Raw genomic sequence first — 20,463 nt, 5'->3', positions numbered from 1 at the left:
GGTTTTGATTACTTTTGATACCGTAGAGTATTTTTTCTAATTTATTTTTCGCGCCACTGTTTATCACAAATTTTTAAGTTACTGGTACATTTTGGTTTTTATTCTTGTTTACGCTTAAAGTAGCAGCATCTATTTCACATTTGTTTTAGTTTTTTTGTAAATTTGGGTCACTGTGGCACAGTGGTGGGATCAATACCTTAGAGGGGTTTTGATTACTTTTGATCCCGTGGAGTATTTTTTCTAATTTATCTAATTAATCTAATTTATTTTTTGTGCCACTCTTTATCACTAATTTTTAAGTTAATGGTACATTTTGGTTTTATTCTTGTTTACACTTAAAGTAGCAGCATCTATTTCACTTTTGTTTTTTTTTTTGTAAATTTGGGTCACTGTGGCGCAGTGGTGGGATCAATACATTAGAGGGGTTTTGATTACTTTTGATCTCGTGGAGTATTTTTTCTAATTTATTTTTCGCGCCACTGTTCATCACAAATCTTAAAGTTACTGGTACATTTTGGTTTTATTCTTGTTTACACTTAAAGTAGCAGCATCTATTTCACATTTGTTTTTTTTTGCAAATTTGGGTCACTGTGGCGCAGTGGTGGGATCAATACCTTAGAGGGGTTTTGATTACTTTTGATACCGTGGAGTATTTTTTCTAATTTATCTAATTAATCTAATTTATTTTTTGCGCCACTGTTTGTCACAAATTTTTAAGTTACTGGTACATTTTGGTTTTTACCCTTGTTTACACTTAAAGTGGCAGCATCTATTTCACATTTGTTTGTTTTTTTTTTAATTTTGGTCACTGTGGCGCAGTGGTGGGATCAATAGCTTAGAGGGGTTTCGATTACTTTTCATCCCGTGAAGTATTTTTTTAAATTTATCTAATTAATCTAATTTATTTTTTGTGCCACTGTTTATCACAAATTTTTAATTACTGGTAGATTTTGGTTTTATTCTTGTTTACACTTAAAGTGGCAGCATCTATTTTACATTTGTTTTTTGTTTTTTTTATTTGGGCCACTGTGGCGCAGTGGTGGGATCAATACCTTAGAGGGGTTTCGATTACTTTTGATCCCGTAGAGTATTTTTTCTAATTTATTTTTCGCGTCACTGTTTATCACAAATTTTTAAGTTACTGGTACATTTTGGTTTTTATTCTTGTTTACGCTTAAAGTAGCAGCATCTATTTCACATTTGTTTTTTTATTTGTAAATTTGGATCACTGTGGCGCAGTGGTGGGAACAATACCTTAGAGGGGTTTCGATTACTTTTGATCCCGTGGAGTATTTTTTCTAATGTATCTAATTAATCGAATTTATTTTTTGCGCCACTGTTTATCACAAATTTGTAAGTTAGTGGTACATTTTGGTTTTATTCTTGTTTACACTTAAAGTGGCAGCATCTATTTCACTTTTGTTTTCTTTTTGGGTCACTTTTGCGCAGTGGTTGTGGGATCAATACCTTAGAGGGGTTTCGATTACTTTTGATCCCATGGAGTATTTTTGCTAGAGGGGTTTCCATTATTTTTTCGAATGTATCTAATTAATCTAATGTATTTTTTGCACCACTGTTTATCACAAATTTTTAAGTACTGGTAGATTTTGGTTTTATATTTGTATGGTAGACCAATACAATATGTTATAGTTTTGTATCTTTATCATTTAGGTATCACAAAAAAAATTCCAATAAAAAAAAAATCTGTTAAAGAAAAACATATTATAAGTTGTCTATGGCAGAGCTATGCTTTTATGAAGAGGTACAGGCGTTTTTTCAAAATCTTGAATAAACGGTCGCTTAATCTGATTCTGCAATAAATGATTTTTGTAAACTACGAAACCGGTTCTCTTTAAAACGAAACCATAGAATTTCGATGAATAGCATTTCAGCCCGTCAGGGAATATGACGGCCGGCTTTTCTCTGGATGTGGACAATGTGGTTTCAGGCAGAATATCTATTTGTGAATTCATGAATAAATAATGGAGTGTAAACAGGCTAAGCAGCCGCCTACACAGCGAGTTCTGAAAGCCGCATTACTAACTGTCCTCCTTGTACTGACTTCACACTGTATTGTAACCCTGATTAAGTATCTGAGATTTTATTTTTATCTCCCGCCAGCACGGACTTCCTGGGGACGAAAGAGGCCTCTCTGCTGCTAATGGCTATGTTTCTCTTGGCGGTGTTTTATCACGGACAGCAGGTAAGGCAAACACGTCCTTCAATCTCTCATTTACATGTACTCGGTGGCATTTTATGATGAAATGACTCTAAAAATGTCACTGCCTCTTTACGCTGACACTGTTGTCCTCTCGTCTTCCGGAACACTTGTAGTTCATTTTTATCGACAGGTACAAGTTTTTATAATGTGGGAAGCAAATACATTCTCATAGTGAATAATAAGATGGCTTAATACGACCAGCTGAGAATTCCTGTATGTGGTGTTATCTTCTAGCAGGCTCATGTAGATGCTTACTTTTTGAATGTCCAAAACTTTTGGTGCATTTTCTGAAGGTAGTTTGAACATTCCCTTGTGTACGCCTGGTACTCCATAGTTCTGCAGTATTTTTTGGTTCCATGACGCCTGTGAACCATGGCACAAGGAAGCGGTCTCAAACTGCTGCACTGGTGCCGAAAGCGACCCTTTGCTTGCAAATAATCCAGCCCTTGAGGCAATGTTTCTCCCACTGATGCAAGGCTTTAGTCCTTCTCCTGACACCAACAACAAGGCACCATTCCATCCCCAGATACCAGCAGTGAGGCATAATTCCTCCGATTGACATCCAATGATAGGGCACTATTCCTACCATCGATATATTATAAATGATTGAATACTATTGCTCCCACTGACACCAATGATGGGGCATTATTCCTTCTACTGACCCTAACAATGGGTCACTATTCCCTCCACCTTCTACTGATACCAACAATGAGGGTATTCCTCCCACTGATACCAACAATGAGGGTATTCCTCCCACTGATACCAACGGTGGGGCACTATTCCTTTCACTGGCAACAGTGGTGGGGCATTATTTCTCCCACTGATACCAACAGTGGGGCATTATCCCTCCCACTGAAACCAAAAAAAGGGCACTGTTCCTCCCACTGACGCCAATGATGAGGCACTATTTCTCCCAGTGATACGAATGGTGGGACAATATTCTTCACACTGACAGCAATGATGAGGTGCCATTGCTCCTACTGACACCAACAATGGGGGAATTCCTCCCACTGATACCAATGTTGGGGCACTATTGCTTCCACTGACACCAGTGGTGGGGCATTATTACTTCCACTGATACCAAGGGTTGGGCACTAATACTGCCACTAAAACCAAAAAAGGGCACTGTTCCTCCCACTGACACCAATGATGAGGCACTATTTCTCCCAATGATACCAATGGTGGGACATTATTCCTCACACTGACATCAACGATGAGGCGCTTTCCTACTACTGAAACTGACAATGGGGGATTTCCTCCCACTGTAACCAGAGTTGGGGCACTATTCTTCCCACTGATACCAACAATGGGGGAATTCCTCCCACTGATACCAATGTTTGGGCACTATTGCTTCCACTGACGCCGGTGGTTGGGCATTATTACTTCCACTGATACCAACAGTGGGGCTCTATTCCTTCCACTGACAACAGTGGTGGGGCATTATTTCTCCCACTGATATCAACAGTTGGGCACTATTCCTCCTACTGAAACCAAAAAAAGGGCACTGTTCCTCCCACTGACGCCAATGAGGAGGCACTATTTCTCCCAGTGATACCAATAGTGAGACATTATTCCTCACACTGACAGTAACAATGAGGCACTATTACTCCTACTGACACCACCAATGGAGGAATTCCTCCCACTGATACCAATGATGGGACACTATTCTTCCCACTGATACCAACAATGGGGAAATTCCTCCCACTGATACTAATGTTGGGGCACTATTGCTTCCACTGACACCGGTGGTGGGGCATTTTCACTTCCACTGATACCAACGGTTGGGCGCTATTCCTCCCACTGAAACTAACAAAAAGGCACAATTCTTCCCACTGACACCATTGATGGGACACTATTCCTCCCACTGACACCATCGATGGGACACCATTCCTTCCATGAGGCAATATTCCTTCCACTGGTACCAATGATGGGGCACTATTCATTCAGGTGACATAAATGATGGAGCACTGCTCCTCCCACTATTCCTCCCACTGAAACCAACAATGGGGGAATTTCTCTCACTTATATGAAAGATGGGGCACTATTTCTTCCACTGACACCAACAAAATGGCACTATTCAAGGGTTGCCAACTGTCCATAAATTTACAGACAGTTTGAAATAAACATTGGGATTTCTCCAGTCTATATATGTCCATAAATGGGAGCAAATTGTCTGTAAATTTATAAAAGCTGACTTCCCCTTTGTTTTAACATTTCAACTAGTCCCGCCTGATGACGCTGAGATGCCACCATTGGCCGCCGCTGCCCACCACTGTCAAAATGGTTGGTTGCTAGGACCGCTTTCTCTGCTGCTGTTTAGTAATACCTACAGGTCTTGTCCCGCCCCCAGCCTGTGACTGGACAATAAAAGGAGAGACAGACTGATGAGCTCATCTCATTGTCACAATGCTCTCTACTCCTATCAGTGTGCTCCTAGTACTGCCACACAACTGATTAACTCCCTCTTCAAGTCTGAGCTCTTGTACAGGGATTGCGGGAGACTGATATCAAGTCGAATTCAGGTATTTACACTGCTTGCATTAGGTAAATACATTTAATGGTGCATTATTGATCAGAGAGCAACATTGATTTGTGTCTTTTTTTTATCTTCTCAGAGTTCAGTTTTGAAGTAAGAGTAGAAAGCTTCACAGCAGGTGGGGGACATAGAAATATAGATTGCTGCATACAGGATTTCAGCTTTACATACTGTATGTACGGGGTCAGAGATCTAAGTTTCAAATGCATTTGGAAAGTATTTTTAAAGGCTCTCAAGCTATGTGCAGGGGTTTGCAGTACAACAGGAGGAGTGCATGATGAAGAAGAATGATAATATACCAGGAAACCTTTTTTATTTCTTTTCTGTCTGGATCACCAAGCCCCTGAAGGTTCATGTACAGATAACAACTGAAAAGATAAAAGGGAAATTGTTACGCCTTGGGGAAAAGCAGACACTAGATAGTGTGCCTCCGTGTAATTTCAAGATAATATATTAAGTAAAAGATGTTCAACCACATACTGGTGGAAGAAGTAGAGCTATACCTTGTCAATAACTGGATAGATAGATAGATAGATAGATAGATAGATAGATAGATAGATAGATAGATAGATAGATAGATAGATAGATAGATAGATAGATAGATAGATAGATAGATAGATAGATAGATAGATAGATAGATAGATACCCAATTCCAAAAGAGGTGGGACGCCGTGTAAATTTGTACAAACAAAAAAAAAAACAATGCAATGGTTTGCAAATCTCATTAACCTATAATTTATTCACAATAGAAAACAAATCAAATGTTTAAACTGATAAACATTGTACCATTTAAACCGCATCCTGCCCGGTCTATAGCAGAATGACGTCCAGATCGGTGGTCCGATGTGGCGCTCTGACACACTGCATCTCCGATCTCGGTAAAGAGCCTATGATGTGGGCTCTTTACGATGTGATCAGCTGTGTCCAAACACAGATGATTACATTGTAACCAGGAAGTGGCGGCTATCGGCATTTCCTCTATTCGCACTGACAGGGCATGAGTAGAGGATAGCCGATAAGAGGCTCTCCTGACGGGGGGGATAATCAGCACATTGATTATCAGTGTAGACCCATCAGTGGTGCCCACAAGTGCACACCTAGAGTGTCAATCTGTGCCCATCAGGGATGCCAACCAGTACCTATCAGTAATGCCTGTCAGTGCCACCGCATCAGTGCTGCCTAGCAGTGCCGCCCATCAGTTCCCATCATTGCTGCCTATCAGTGCCCACTCAGTGCCGCCTATCACTGCCCATCAGTGATTGCCTATCAGTGCCTCCTATCAGTCCCCACAAGTGCTCATCAGGATGCCAATCAGTGCCCATCAGAGATTCCAATCAGTGCGCATCAGTAATGCCTGTCAGTGTCTCCTCATCAGTGCTGCCTATCAGTGCCACCCATCAGTGCCCATCATTGCCCATCTGTGCCACCCATCAGTGCCTATCAGTGCCACCTATCAGTTCCCATTATTGCTGCCTATCAGTGCCCATCAGTGCCACCTATCTGTGTCCATCAGTGCTGCCTACCAGTGCCCATCAGTGCCGCCTATCAGTACCCGTCAGTGTTGCATATCAGGGTCGCCTATCACTGCTGCTATTAGTGCCCATCAGTGCCCATCAGTGCTGTCAGTAAAGGTAAAAACTTACTTATTTACAACATTTTATAACAGAAAAAGTTTTTGGTATTTTTTTATTTTTTTAGCAAAAAAATAAAAAAAAAACCCAGTGGTGATGAAATACCACCAAAAGAAAGCTCAGTATGTGGGGAAAAAAATTATAAAGAATTCATATGGGTAGTGTTGCATGACCGCGCAATTGTCATTTAAAGTGCCACAGTGCTGAAAGCTAAAAAGTGGCCTGGTCAAGAAGGGGGTGAAAGTGCACTGTATTGAAGTGGTTAACCACTTAAGCCCCAGCCCTATTTCGGACACTTTGTTCACAAGTTAAAACCAGTATTTTTTTCCTAGAAAACTACTTAGAACCCCCAAACATTATATATATTTTTTTAGCAAAGACTCTGGAGAATAAAATGTCGGTCATTGCAATATTTTTTGTCACGCGGTATTTGCGCAACGGTCTTTAAAACGCCATTTTTTTGGAAAAATTTAGAAAAATCACATTTTACTGCATTTAAAAAATACTAAACAGTAAAGTTAGCCCAAGTTTTTTATATATTGTGAAAGATGATGTCACGCCGAGTAAATAGATACCCAACATGTTACGGTTTAAAATTGCGCCCCCTCCCCCCCCCCCCCCCCCCGTGGGATGGCGACAAACTAAGGTCAATAGAGATCTCAATCGGCGACGCTTTAAATTTATTTAATGGTTACCAGTTTAGAGTTAGAATGTAGCTCTTTTTGTAAGATTATTGCACACGCTCTGGCGATCGCGGCAATACCTCACATGTGTGGTTTGAACAGCGACTTCATTCGCGGCTCGACTTCCGTATACGTTTTTTTTTTTGTGCGCGAGCTAACGGTGACGGGAGCGACTACATTTTTTTTTTTTTTCCTATTTATTTTATTTTTTTTTTTACTTTATTACAGGTTTTTTTTAAAAAAAAAAAATCTGATCACTTTTATTGCTGTCACAAGCAATGTAAACATCCCTTGTGACACCAATATGCAGTGACAGGTACTCTTTATGGAGGGATCGAGGGTCTAAAAGACCCTCGACCCCTCCACTACACTTCCATGTATGCAAAACGCCGAAAACGGCATTTTTGCATACAGCCGTTTTTTAAATGTGCCGCTTTTTGCAGCACAGTAGCCCGGAAGTGACGTCATGGACGCCGCCTCCGTGTTACGCCATTGGAGACCCAATCAAAGCCGCTTCCGGCATTGATCGGGACTCCATCCAGCCGGGGGACGCGCCGGCTGGCTGCTCGGGGCTCTCGGTGGGACGGAAGAAAGTCACGGAAGGCGGCGGGAGGGGGGGGACGTCCCCTCCCGCTCACCCGGGTAACGATCGAGCGGCTCCCGAGCTGCATCGGTCGATACCGAAGGAAAGCCAACCGTTGGCTGTTAACCACGGTACCGGGATGATGCCTCTAGCTAGAGGCATCATCCCGGTATAACCTCGCAAAGTTACCCGACGTATATATACGTCGATATGCGGTAAGTGGTTAAGAAAAAAATAAGGTCATTTTGAAATTGATGGCACTAACAGATCTCAAAAAAGGTTTGGCCATGTTTACTGTGTTGTAGCATTCCTTTTTTTTTTTTTTTTTTTTTAATTGTAGGTATACCAAAAATATACAGTAATACAAACTCACCTAGTCTGCCCACACAGAGGCTACGACTGGCGACAGAGAACATATATATTGGGACATCGACACAATTCTAATCTTTTTGGCTCTATACACCACCCCAATGGATTTGAAATGAAACAAACAAGATGTGCTTTAACTGCAGACTTTCCGCTTTAATTTGAGGGTATTTACATCCAAATCAGGTGAACGGTGTAAGAATTACAACAGTTTGTATATGTGCCTCCCACTTTTTAAGGGGCCAAAAGTAATGGGACAATTGGCTGCTCAGCTGTTCCATGGCCAGGTGTGTGTTATTCCCTCATTATCCCATTTACAAGGAACAGATAAAAGGTCCAGAGTTCATTTCAAGTGTGCTATTTGCATTTGGAATCTGTTGCTGTCAACTCTCAATATGAGATCCAAAGAGCTGTCACTATCAGTGAAGCAAGCCATCATTAGGCTGAAAAAAACAAAACAAACCCATCAGAGAGATAGAAGAAACATTAGGTGTGGCCAAATCAACTGTTTGGAACATCCTTAAAAAGAAAGAACGCACCGGTGAGCTCAGCAACACCAAAAGACTGGGAAGACCACGGAAAACAACTGGCGGATGACCAAAGAATTCTTTCCCTGGTGAAGAAAACACCCTTCACAACAGTTGGCCACTATCCAGGAGGTAGGTGTATGTGTGTCAAAGGCAACAATCAAGAGAAGACTTCACCAGAGTGAATACAGAGGGTTTACCACAAGATGTAAACCATTGGTGAGCCTCAAAAACAGGAAGGCCAGATTAGAGTTTACCAAACAATATCTAAAAAAGCCTTCACAGTTATGGAACTACATCCTATGGACAGATGAGACCAAGATCAACTTGTACCAGAGTGATGAGAAGAGAAGAGTATGGAGAAGGAAAGGAACTGCTCATGATCAAAAGCATACCACCTCATCTGTGAAGCATGGCGGTGGTAGTGTCATGGCATGGGCATGTATGGCTGCCAGTGGAACTGGTTCTCTTGTATTTATTGATGATGTGACTGCTGACAAATGTAGCAGGATGAATTCTGAAGTGTTTCGGGCAATATTATCTCCTCATATTCAGCCAAATGCTTCAGAACTCATTGGACGGCGCTTCATAGTGCAGATGGACAATGACCCGAAGCATACTGCGAGAGCAACTAAAGAGTTTTTTTAAGGGAAAGAAGTGGAATGTTATGCAATGGCCAAATCAATCACCTGACCTGAATCCAATTGAGCATGCATTTCACTTGCTGAAGACAAAACTGAAGGGAAAATGCCCCAAGAACAAGCAGAAACTGAAGACAGTTGCAGTAGAGGCCTGGCAGAGCATCACCAGGGATGAAACCCAGCGTCTGGTGATGTCTGTGTTCCAGACTTCAGGCTGTAATTGACTGCAAAGGATTTGCAACCAAGTATTAAAAAGTGAAAGTTTGATTGTTAATCTGTCCCATTACTTTTGGCCCCTAAAAAGTGGGAGGCACATATACAAACTGTTGTAATTCCTACACCGTTCACATGATTTAGATGTAAATACCCTCAAATTAAAGCTGAAAGTCTGCAGTTAAAGCACATCTTGTTAGTTTCATTCCAAATCCATTGTGGTGGTGTATATCCCACTATTGATAGACCTGACTGTATATACATAGCATAAGGCCTACTTTTCAAACTGGCAAATCTATCCTAAATAAAACATATGCGTATTTTGGGGAAAACCCCATCATTTCCAAAGTGGCCAGGACCTATATGTCAACGACTCCTTAGTGGGTAATCTTGGACACTAATAGGCAGCTAAAGGCTGAAAAATCAAAAGAAGAAGAGCAGAAAGTAATACAGGAGAGAGGGAAAAAGAAAGTGAGGAGGAGAGAAGAGGGGTAGGGATCAAGGAACACCCGAGATATCAGAGTTGACCAACGCTTGTCAGGGGAAGATCAGGGAAGGCATATGTCAACCATGGTTCCAGACCTTAAGCAACGTAGTGCACGTTGTCAGTGCCGGTACAAGGTCATCCAGTGCACAGGGCAAATATGCCAAACTGCGCCCCCTTCTTACCTTAGGGTCAGGGTGCCCCCATCCCTGCAATAACCCATTGCGCCGAGGGCAGCCGTCCCTCCTGCCCACCCCTTGTCCCAGCCCTGCGTGTCGTGAACAATACTAGACATATGTTCATTATGCATTAGAGCCATAGGATGGTCCCTCACTCCCTGGAAAGGGACTGTAGGTTTCTTCCAGGCCTGGGCAATCATCCTTTTGGTGGCAAACAAATAAGATGCCAATTTTTGTTGACTAGCGAATGAGGCAATGCAGAAAAGCAAATTTAGTCTCCTTTCAGATATTTAAATGGAACAGGGAATACAACAACCCAAACACGTGGGACCAGAAGCCCACTAGTCAAGTGCAGGTCCACCAAGTATGCAGAGCATCCTTACGATGACCACCCTCCCCCAAAACAACAGTTGGATTAGCATGGGTAATTTGGGCTAACACTTTATACACTGCCTGTATAAAGCAACAGGCATTGCTCCAATCAGCCAGGTCGATCTCAGTACCCAGATCTCGTTCCCACTGAACCACATAGGAAAGTGAAGTAAAAGATGATAGACCATTCAAAGACGCAAAGAGTAGAGATAAGGCTTGGGGAGTGCTGACAGATATGCTCAAAAAGTTGTTTTCTGTAGCAGATAAGAGGAAGTAGATTGGAGAGAAGCTATCCAGTAATGAGGCTGGAGGAAGCGAAAAAGCTCAGACTTGGAATCATCATAGGATTCACAAAAAACTATTCATGTCGGTAGGGACCAAGTAGTCAAAAATGTTGTACATGGGTAAGAACATGGGAGGTCCACCAAGCGAACGCCTGAGGCTGGGAAACAAGTGGTTATTGGTAATAGGTAGCAAGGGTAGAAAGGAAGACATGAGGGAGCTTGAGTGTCCCATAGCTTCAAACGTTGCTGCATTAACAGGCTTAAGGCCGTGGGACATAGTTTCTGCAGAAGCCAAAAAAAGCGTCTGTATAGAAAGAGGGGCACAATTAGGGAGCTCCAAGAACGAACACTGGAAAGAATGAATATTGGATGAGGCATGGAGCAGAGTCAGTTGGGAGATTTGGACGGCCAGGTAATATTTGGAGATATAGGGAACTCCCAGGCCCCCTTGCAGTCTGTGTATAAAAAGAGTGTCCCTAGAAATTCTAGGGCACATATTTGCCCAGATAAAGCGTGGTATCCTGCTCTGGAGCAGGAGGAAGAAATATGAAGGGACTTTCACAGGTAAGGTACGGAAATAGTATAAGAACTTAGGTAAGATCGTAGTTTTTACCAAATTGATGCGGCCTATCTAAGACAGGTATGGGAACTGCCAAGACTGTATGAGACCAGTCAGTTAATTAAGTAAGAGATAATAATTGGCAGCAAATAAAGAGGAATAGGTAAGGGTCAATCAGACTCCAAAGATAGTCAATGGATGAGGACGCCCAGCGAAAAGGAAAGTGGGATTGCAAACGCTCGACCAGGTCGGGATCTAGAGAGAAGTTTAAGGCTACAGATTTTTCCACATTGATGCAAAGGCCAATATAGATGAGAAGCATGTCAGAAGGTGTAGCAGGTTAAGAAGGGTCGTAAGGGGATTGGTCAAAGTCAGGAGGGCATCCTCCGCAAAGAGGCTCAATTCAAGTCCGCCCCGAAGCACGAGCGCCAGGGGTTCTAGAGCCAAGAAAAATAAGGTTGGGGACAGAGGACAGCCTTGTCTCCTGCCCGGTAGTTGGGAGAGAGTAACAGAGAAATACCCAGCATATTTGACCGAAGCTGTAGGAGTGTAATATAAGGCTTTGATCCAGGTCAGCATGGCTTCACTAAAGCCCCAGCAGGAGCGTATAAAGTGTAGGTATTCCCAGCACAAGGTGTCGAAAGCCTTGTATATGTCAGAGGAAAGAAGGAAGCCAGGAACTTTCTGATGATGTTAAAGATGAATGAGATGGACACCTTTACGAACATTGTCACTGGCCTGCCTTCCTGGGACAAATTGCCCTGGATCCCTGTGTTTCAGATGGCACATGTATTTATTGAGGTGTATGCTCAAAATCTTCTGCAAGATCTTCAGGTCCTCATTCAAAAGAGATATGGCCCAGAAGCCCTGAGGTTCACTTACGTCTGGATAAGATTTGTAATGGGTTGGAGGCAAGACGTCCTATTTGCGTACAAAGCCGAACAGGTCTATATGGTTTTCCCACAGAGTTCAGTTTCTTGGCCAACCAACACGGGCCCAGGTTTATCCGCACACACATATAATACTTGTGTTTGATCCACCGTAGCACCCCCTCTTCTTTTAACAACACTCTTTAAATGTCTGGGAACTGAGGAGACCAGTTTACTGGAGTTTTGAGAGAGGAATGTTATCCCATTCTTGGCTGATATAGAATTCTTAAAATAGATAGTGTAACCTGCGCTATGGATTTTCTGATCAGTGTACTATCATTTAGAGTGTATTCAAAACCATGCGTGTATGGTTGCAACCTATTATAGTTAAAAGTGCAATTGCATAAAAAAATCTAATAAAAATTAAATAAATAGAATAGAAAAGGAGCTGCTGCTATTATGAAAGGTTGTAAAACCCCAAGCAATGATCAAAAAAAGTTGTTAAATTTAGCGCAGCTTCCTTAAATCAATAAACATGTTAATATAACATAACGTATTAATACAATCAATAATATATAAAGTGCTAGTGCAATCAATGATGCATAAAGACAAGAAAACGTCTTTCAAGAGTAATACAATGCAAAGTGCTAGTGATGTCTTCTCATATAGGATTCAGGTGGCGGTTCTTGCTCCCCTACTGAGTCCCCACTCACCAGCAATAAGATCAATATCTGCGTGGTATATGGATGGATGGATTTAGCTTCTTCCCTCTTTGAGAGTATACAAGGCTATCAGCATAAAGATTGTATAATCACTCTGGGGACTTCCAGAATCTTCTTATTTCTCTATTAAGCATACATGTATCAAAGGGAAAAAGAGGAGATCTTAACAGGTATGTTCTTCTGGAAGCTGAAATGGTACTGCAGTGGTTTGTGGGTAACTTTATTAGCAAAACACAAAGCCTTTTGCACAAGTTTCGCAGTCACACCACTTCTTCAGGACCCACAAAGAACAATACGGCCGGGAAGATTAATCACAAATAAAAGTTCACACTACAAAGTCAGCAGAGATGATAAAGCTTAGATATACAAAAATCATAAACAATGCATAATTGTTTATAATTATAATACATAATTTGTAATAAAGCAACAATACGTAGCCAAAAATATCCCTTCTGGTAAGTATTATAACCCCCATACGTGGAAATAAATAAATAAATATACAAAACAAGATGTTATATATGGTATATATCTTACCCCAGATATGGCTCTGCAATCAAGATCATATATACACTAAAATAAAGTTAATTGCTGTCTATTTAACACGCTTTCCATCCCATAGGAGAAACTAGGATGGGTGTTATAATACTTACCAGAAGGGATTTTTTGGCTATGTATTGTATTGTTTATGATTTTTGTCATCTCCTGCTTACTTTGTAGTGTGAACTTTTATTTGTGATTAATCTTCCTGACTGTATTGTTCCATGTGGGTCCTAAAGAATCACCGTGGTCACGAAACGCGTAGGCCCAGATTTAAAGAACATACGCTAATAATACAGGAACTTATTGTACCATAGAAACCTTTTTTTTATAATATGTTTGCAACTATGTCTATTTCCAGAATATTTTTTTTTTATCCAATGTTTAATAAAAATGTGATATCTTATATAAATGTATTTTACTAGTCTATGTGATCACCAGAGATATATTTAAAATGTCACCCTACCTATACATTTGATTATAAACAAACTTTATTGAGTTGTACAGCAAAGCTACATTCACAATAATAATTCACAATATGCGCATATACAACAGAAAAGAGCATAACAGTAGAACATAAAAAAACAGAATAACATAAATTGTTCTTCCCGACATTTGCAGAACAGATTATTACTACCTTATTACATGCACAGCATTTAGGTCCATACAGGTAATAGTACCGCATTTGGGGGAAAAGGGCAAAGTCATATATATATATATATATATATATATATATATATATATATATATATCTGCTCAGCCGCAAGTGCCCTGTGGCACATGCACCATAACATTTGTAACCATGGTATATATATATATATATATATATATATATAGCCTATTTGGAAGATCCCCTTGGGGTGGGACTTTGAAGGCCACTCAAAAAATGTGCAATTGAAAAAGACTATGTATAAATTTTATAAATTTTATTACACAAAATAAAGAAAAAGCATACAATATTATACAGTAAAATCTGATAAAATTGGCAAAACTAATGTTTTTAGAAAGGTGTGCATGTCACTCAACCAACTATTCCGTACAAGATCCAACGTTTCAAGGTGAGAACCTCTTCTTCAGGGATTTTTGGAAATAGTTTTTCTGTAAGTATTGGAAAAATATTTATCAAAACAACCAATTGTCAATGCAATAGAATACAATAGCAGAGTATGGATATAAACGGGTTTTAGAATGTAGGCATACACTCATTGTAACAATACATTATAAATATATATATATATATATAACTTACATGGTTGAAGGACGCATGGACACCAAAACTGTTTTGCCATGAGATAAAAACAAGGAATATTCAAGACACCCACAGAGACTATCGTCAGCCCTGTCTATAAGAAGAAGGTTTGATGTTTGGAACAGGCCAAGAACTGACGCCAAGTATGTGATAGTGGAAAATGCGCAAACTGGGGGGTAGTGTTCCAGCTGGAGTCCAAAGTAGCCTGACCAGAGGGGCGGAGACCAATCAATAGAATGCTGTAAATGGCAAGGGAATGCATCCAGTGAGTGAAAAGACAAGCAAACAAGTTGTTTTGTAGATGTAATGTGCAGGTGTTGCCATGATGTAGTAGAACAATGAATATATATATATATATATATATATATATATAGAAACACTACACATATATATAAATATAAATAAAAAAGTATGGAATAGAAAGATTTTTTTGGAATGATCCAGAATGAGTATAAACCCAAGCGGAACAAAAAAGTGTCCTACAATAATTTCTTGTCTGAATAGAGAGGCTATCTATGTGTAAAGGTGGCTTATTTCAAAAAAGACCATAGCCTGGTGAATGTGCATCAGTATATGGATATATGCACGTATCCATATAGGGTCAGGCATGATTAACACTGCTATATAAATAGGGGCAGTAAAAAGGATATATTAAAGCCTCTATTATACAAATATATAAATATAGTAATCGACTAATAATAAGTAAATGAAAAATAATGAAAGATAAATGTTCAATCCAAGAAATGGACCAAGTGTGCATATCTGCATTAAACAATTTTTTGGAGTATGGAAAGATTCCTTGAGAATTGACCCCATTAGAGTAGTAAACGACTGACCTTAAGACAGAGGGCTCCGAAAACAACCTTCCTCCCAGCAGTGGATGTACACAGTACTCCATGCTGGGAGCGGTGCCTATATAGGAGCGCTGTCAGGTGAGGGCAATCACATTGATTGCATCCTAACCCCCTGACAGCTGTGGGCTCCCCGAGCGGCGTTCGCCAGACCCGCCCCCAACACCGCCCCGACGCGCACAGGAAGTGCGTCACCGGAGGGGGCGGAAGTGTAGCCGGCGGGCGTCTCTCACCGGCACGGGATATGACGCCGCTGCTGCGTTAGGACACGTGCAGCGGCGTGTCCCGGAAGTGGGGAAGACATCCGGAGATGTCAGCAGAGAAAGTCCCCATCGCCGGGAATCACTGGGCCATGAATAAAGGCCCGGACCCCGTGCCGGGTTGGAACAAAGAACCCCAGAGTGCACAAATCCACGCACACATGAAAAAATGAAGAAGAAAGAAAGAAACAATCTGAGAACATATATATTGCATATAAATAAAATGCATACACATACGGATTCACCATTTTTGGGAACAAAGATATTATTGTTATATCAGTAATGCCACCGAACATTTCGCTATTGGAATATTTCATATTATTTGTTATATATTAAAGTGGTGCCGACGACACTCACTTACAAATAACTATACATAAAAGCAGCTATTTTGGCAATAGCAAGAAATGTATATGGAATATTTAGAAATAGCAAACAGCATATAATTGACAAGGCTGACATAGAGGCCGTGGGTGGTGTCAATTCCATGTTCTTTTACAAGATAGTTCAAAGAAACATTCATTGCTTAGACATCAAAATTGGGGAAATATGTGGGTAGTCAGATGGATGTAAAAAAATGTCCAGGTAGCTTGGTAGAGAAGACATACTATACATGGAGATACTGGGAAGGAAAGAGTATTATCTCTCGATGCCTCCAGAGGCAAAACCCTCCAAGAAAGGCCTGAACGACACCATATCGTTAAGGCCTGGGGGTTCTGTTGCTTTCAGGGTATGGATCCATCTCAGCTCCATTTGGAGGAGGCGCTTGTTCCAATCGCCTCCCCTGGGGCTGGGATGGATCCGATCAAGAGCCAAGAACTTAATCCTGGGAAATCTTCCACCATGTACACTGGACACATGGCGGCCCAGGGGTAAATCAGGGTCGCGCTTCCGCATGCTTCTGATATGCTTGTACATGCGTTTCCAAAATTCTAACTTGGTCTTGCCAACATAAAAGCATTTACATTCGCAAATCAGAAGATATACGATTCCGATGGTCCTACAGTTTACAAAGTGCTTAGCCTTAAACTTTTGACCGTTGGGGAGGATAGGGTTCTGCAGAGTGTACATGTAACTACAGTAGTGGCATGCGCCACATGAAAAGGTACCTTTGTACTTACAGGGGTCAAAAGTGGACTGACTTTTCAGTTCACTACGTACAAGTTTGTCCTTCAAAGCTGGTGCCCGTCTATATGTAATTGACGGTTTCTGAGGTAAATGTGGGCTTAAAGCTGGATCCAAAGCTAGAATATGCCAGTATTTTTCAATGATGTTTTTTAAGTCCTGATGTTGTTGAGAAAAACTGGTGATGATTCTCAGGGTATTGTCATTTTTTCAAGCTCTGGGGACAAGGAGTGAGTCTCTATCACTCAATAACGCTTTTTTGTATGCAGATTTTAACAACTTATGAGAGTATCCTCTCGCAAGCAATCTATCCCTCAAGCCGATTGCGGCTGTTTTAAAAGTGTCTATGTTGGTACAATTACGACGCAAACGTAGGTACTGGCCCGTCGGAATCGAGCGAATAAGCGGTTGGGGATGAAAACTCGTAGCGTGGAGAATGGTGTTCCCAGCAGTGGGCTTACGAAAAAGCCCACTGCGGAGAACACCATCCCCATCGCAAAAGACCTCAACGTCCAAAAAAGTTATCTTGGTGGCATCGGCATGCATTGTGAATTTTAGATTAAATTCATTGCGGTTTAGTCTCTCCATGCATTTGTTAAGCAGCTCTCTAGGTCCATCCCAAATTACAAAAACTTTATCAATATATCGCATCCATGTGCGGATACAGTCTGTATATATCGTCAGGTCTTCATCTGCCAAGAACGTTTTCTCCCACTCCCCCAGGTACAGATTGGCGTAGGATGGGGCACAACATGTGCCCATCGCTACGCCCTGCACCTGGAGGAAGTGGGAGCCCTGAAAAGTGAACACATTGTGTGTTAAAATGTATTCCAACAGAGACAGCATAAACTCCCCATATGCGTCCAGGCCAATACTGGTGGCGATCGTGTGGCGTACAGCTGCGACCCCCCTGGAATGGGGGATCGAGCTGTACAAGGCCTCAACATCGATCGCCACCAGAAGACACCCAGGGGGTAGGGTGAGGTCACTGATCTTTTGTAAAAAATGTATGGTGTCGCGTATATGGGATGGAAGTTTTGCGACAAAAGGTTTCAAAAATTTATCAAGGACTTTGCTTGCGCTGTCCGTGATTGATCCGCACCCGGAAATGATGGGTCTCCCTGGGGGGTCCCTAGGGTCCTTATGGACCTTGGGGAGGGCATAGAAGGTTGGAACCACCGGAAAAGCTGGGCGAATGTACTCCCAAGTGTCTTTGGTAATGATGTTGTGGAGATAGGCTGTATCTACCAACTCATAAAAGGAAATGTTGCATTTGTTAATGATATCATTTGTGATAGGTCTATACCATTCACGATTTCGTAGAATTTTTTGACACATATGGATGTACTGTACATCGTCCATTAGGACGATGTTGCCCCCCTTGTCCGATGGCTTGATTACAAGTGATTGATTCTTAGCAAGGGAGTTTACAGCTTGTCGCTGTTGGGGAGTGATGTTGGATGTATTTGAAGACTTAATTTTCAACTTATCCACATCATTGGAAACCATTTTCAAAAAGGCGTTAATGTTCGAGTTCTGTATCGGGGGACATTTGTCGGATTTTTTCTTCACAGTAGGATAAGGGCATGGAGGTTCATTGGGTGCTTGATCGACACTCGCTAATAGCGAGGGAAGATCAACGCGATCAATGAAGTCCTCGTTCTCTTCTAAGAGCGATATCAGTTTTGAGAGCGGGGTTATGGGGAGTATTCAGAGATGTAGCTTTGGATTCCTTGTTGAATATAACTTTGAAGTTCAACTTACGCGCAAATAAATGCAGGTCCTTGACAAAATCAAATTTGTCAAGGCCTGCATTTGGACAAAAGCTTAACCCCTTCCGGAGGGCCATGGATTCATCATCCGTTAGAATGTGACTTGAAAGATTAATGATAGTAGACTCTGTGGAAGGTGAAAGGGGAGTGGCTAAACGGGTTGTGTTGGAGTGGGGGGATGTGAGGATAACTGGAGTGCTTGTTGGTGGAGAATGTCTAAAAAAGAAGCGTGTTGTAAATCAATAGTGCTAGTGATAGTAGAGGGAGGTTGAATAGGTATAGGGTTAGTGACTAATGAGGTCTGGTGATGTGGTGATGATTGAAGATTGTTCTCGGTTGATTGATTTGTAGCAAGTGATTTAAATAGAGGGTATATATTTTTGGAAGTGGGTTTTGTATTCGGTTTTTTTGAGGAAGATTGATTCCCATGTAGGTCACCTGGGAAGGGTCTTTTGGGACGATCATTGTTAAATGTTTTTTGATTGGAGTAGGGATGTTGGAAGCTTGATGGTATGGGTGGGTCAGTTTTTCTATTGATATTGGAATTGTGTTTACGTATTGTCCAATCATAAGCTTTCCCTAGTTTGAATGTGTTTTTGTCACGATTAAACTTTTTTTGTTTTTTACTCATGATGTTTTTGTTGAATAAATCTAGATGTTGTCTTAATTTGGACTCACGATCCTTGAATGTCTTGTGAGTCTTAAAATTTTGAATTTTCTCACAAAGTGAGGAGATTTCTGTATCTAGATTTTTTGATCTTAGGGTATACTCTTCAATGAGATGTTTCATCAAAGAAGTCGAGCAATCTCGAAGTGACTGTTCCCACTTCAATTTGAAAGCTGAGCTTACATCGTCCAATGTGGGGAAAATTTGGACTCTAAGTCCAAAGGGATTGATGTTATCTCTGAGGTAATCGCCAAAGGATTTTACATGCCAAAAAAAAGAAGATTTCTTTTCTAATAGTTTCGTTAACTGAAAAAAACATGAAAAAATCTCAATATCCATATATTCCTTCTGATTGTACTCCTCTGTATATTGAGACATAAGAGTCTCCCAATCGTCTCCTACAAAACCTGACATTATAAGCACCCAATGAATTGATGTCTTATGCAATAAAATAATAACACTATAATGTTAAATACAAAAAAATGTATAATGAAGACAAATCACAAAAGAATAAATCAATTTTACAAAGAAGCAAAGGGCAGGGGGTGTAGACCAAGCAACATCCTATGCCCTTAAAAAGCTTCAAAAAAGGAACAATAGTGGGAGCGAGCGGGGATACGGTATTTACTACCAACATAGACAAGATATATATATATATATATATATATATATATATATATATATATAGAGAGAGAGAATCTAATTTAGGGAGCGATAGCCACAGGTGTGTACACAACATGGTTTAGTACTTGACTATGAGGTACATGTCTGTGGAGACTGCAACCATCTATCCCATATCTTATTATACTTAGCCGGACACCCCCTATTAGTGTAGATGAGCTTCTTATAAGGCAAAGTGGTATTCACGTCAGCAATCCAGATTGCTAGAGTGGGGGCCATGGCCTGCATCTATCTTCTAGCCACTAATTTCCTGGCAGTAAACAGGGTTTCATGTAGAAATTGTGACGTATATTTGTCCATATCTAAGTCCGGGAATTGTCCCAATAGGCACTGTCTGAGGTCCAACCGGTGAACCCATCTGATCATGCAGAAACTGCACCACTTGTTCCAAGAACCGATTAATCCGGGGACAGTGCCAGACAAGGTGCTCAAAAGGTGCCAATGGAAATCAAGC

The 20,463-nt window shown here is 41.1% G+C and overlaps 1 protein-coding gene across 2 annotated transcripts in view; it reads left to right on the top strand.

Moving 5' to 3' along the window:
• ADCY8 (adenylate cyclase 8) overlaps positions 1-20,463 on the top strand; it is a 523,977-nt gene that overhangs the window by 444,157 nt on the left and 59,357 nt on the right. For both annotated transcript variants that reach the window (XM_082257568.1, XM_082257567.1), the window contains one exon: positions 2,122-2,203. In XM_082257568.1, the coding sequence (XP_082113694.1) occupies positions 2,122-2,203 (82 nt within the window). The remainder of the gene's footprint in view (positions 1-2,121; positions 2,204-20,463) is intronic.

The sequence above is a fragment of the Pelophylax lessonae genome, assembly GCF_965119305.1.
Source record: "Pelophylax lessonae genome assembly, chromosome: 5".
Taxonomy (NCBI): domain Eukaryota; kingdom Metazoa; phylum Chordata; class Amphibia; order Anura; family Ranidae; genus Pelophylax; species Pelophylax lessonae.
The sequence above is the reverse complement of the archived record's forward strand: the minus strand, read 5'-3'. Positions and strand labels throughout refer to the sequence as shown.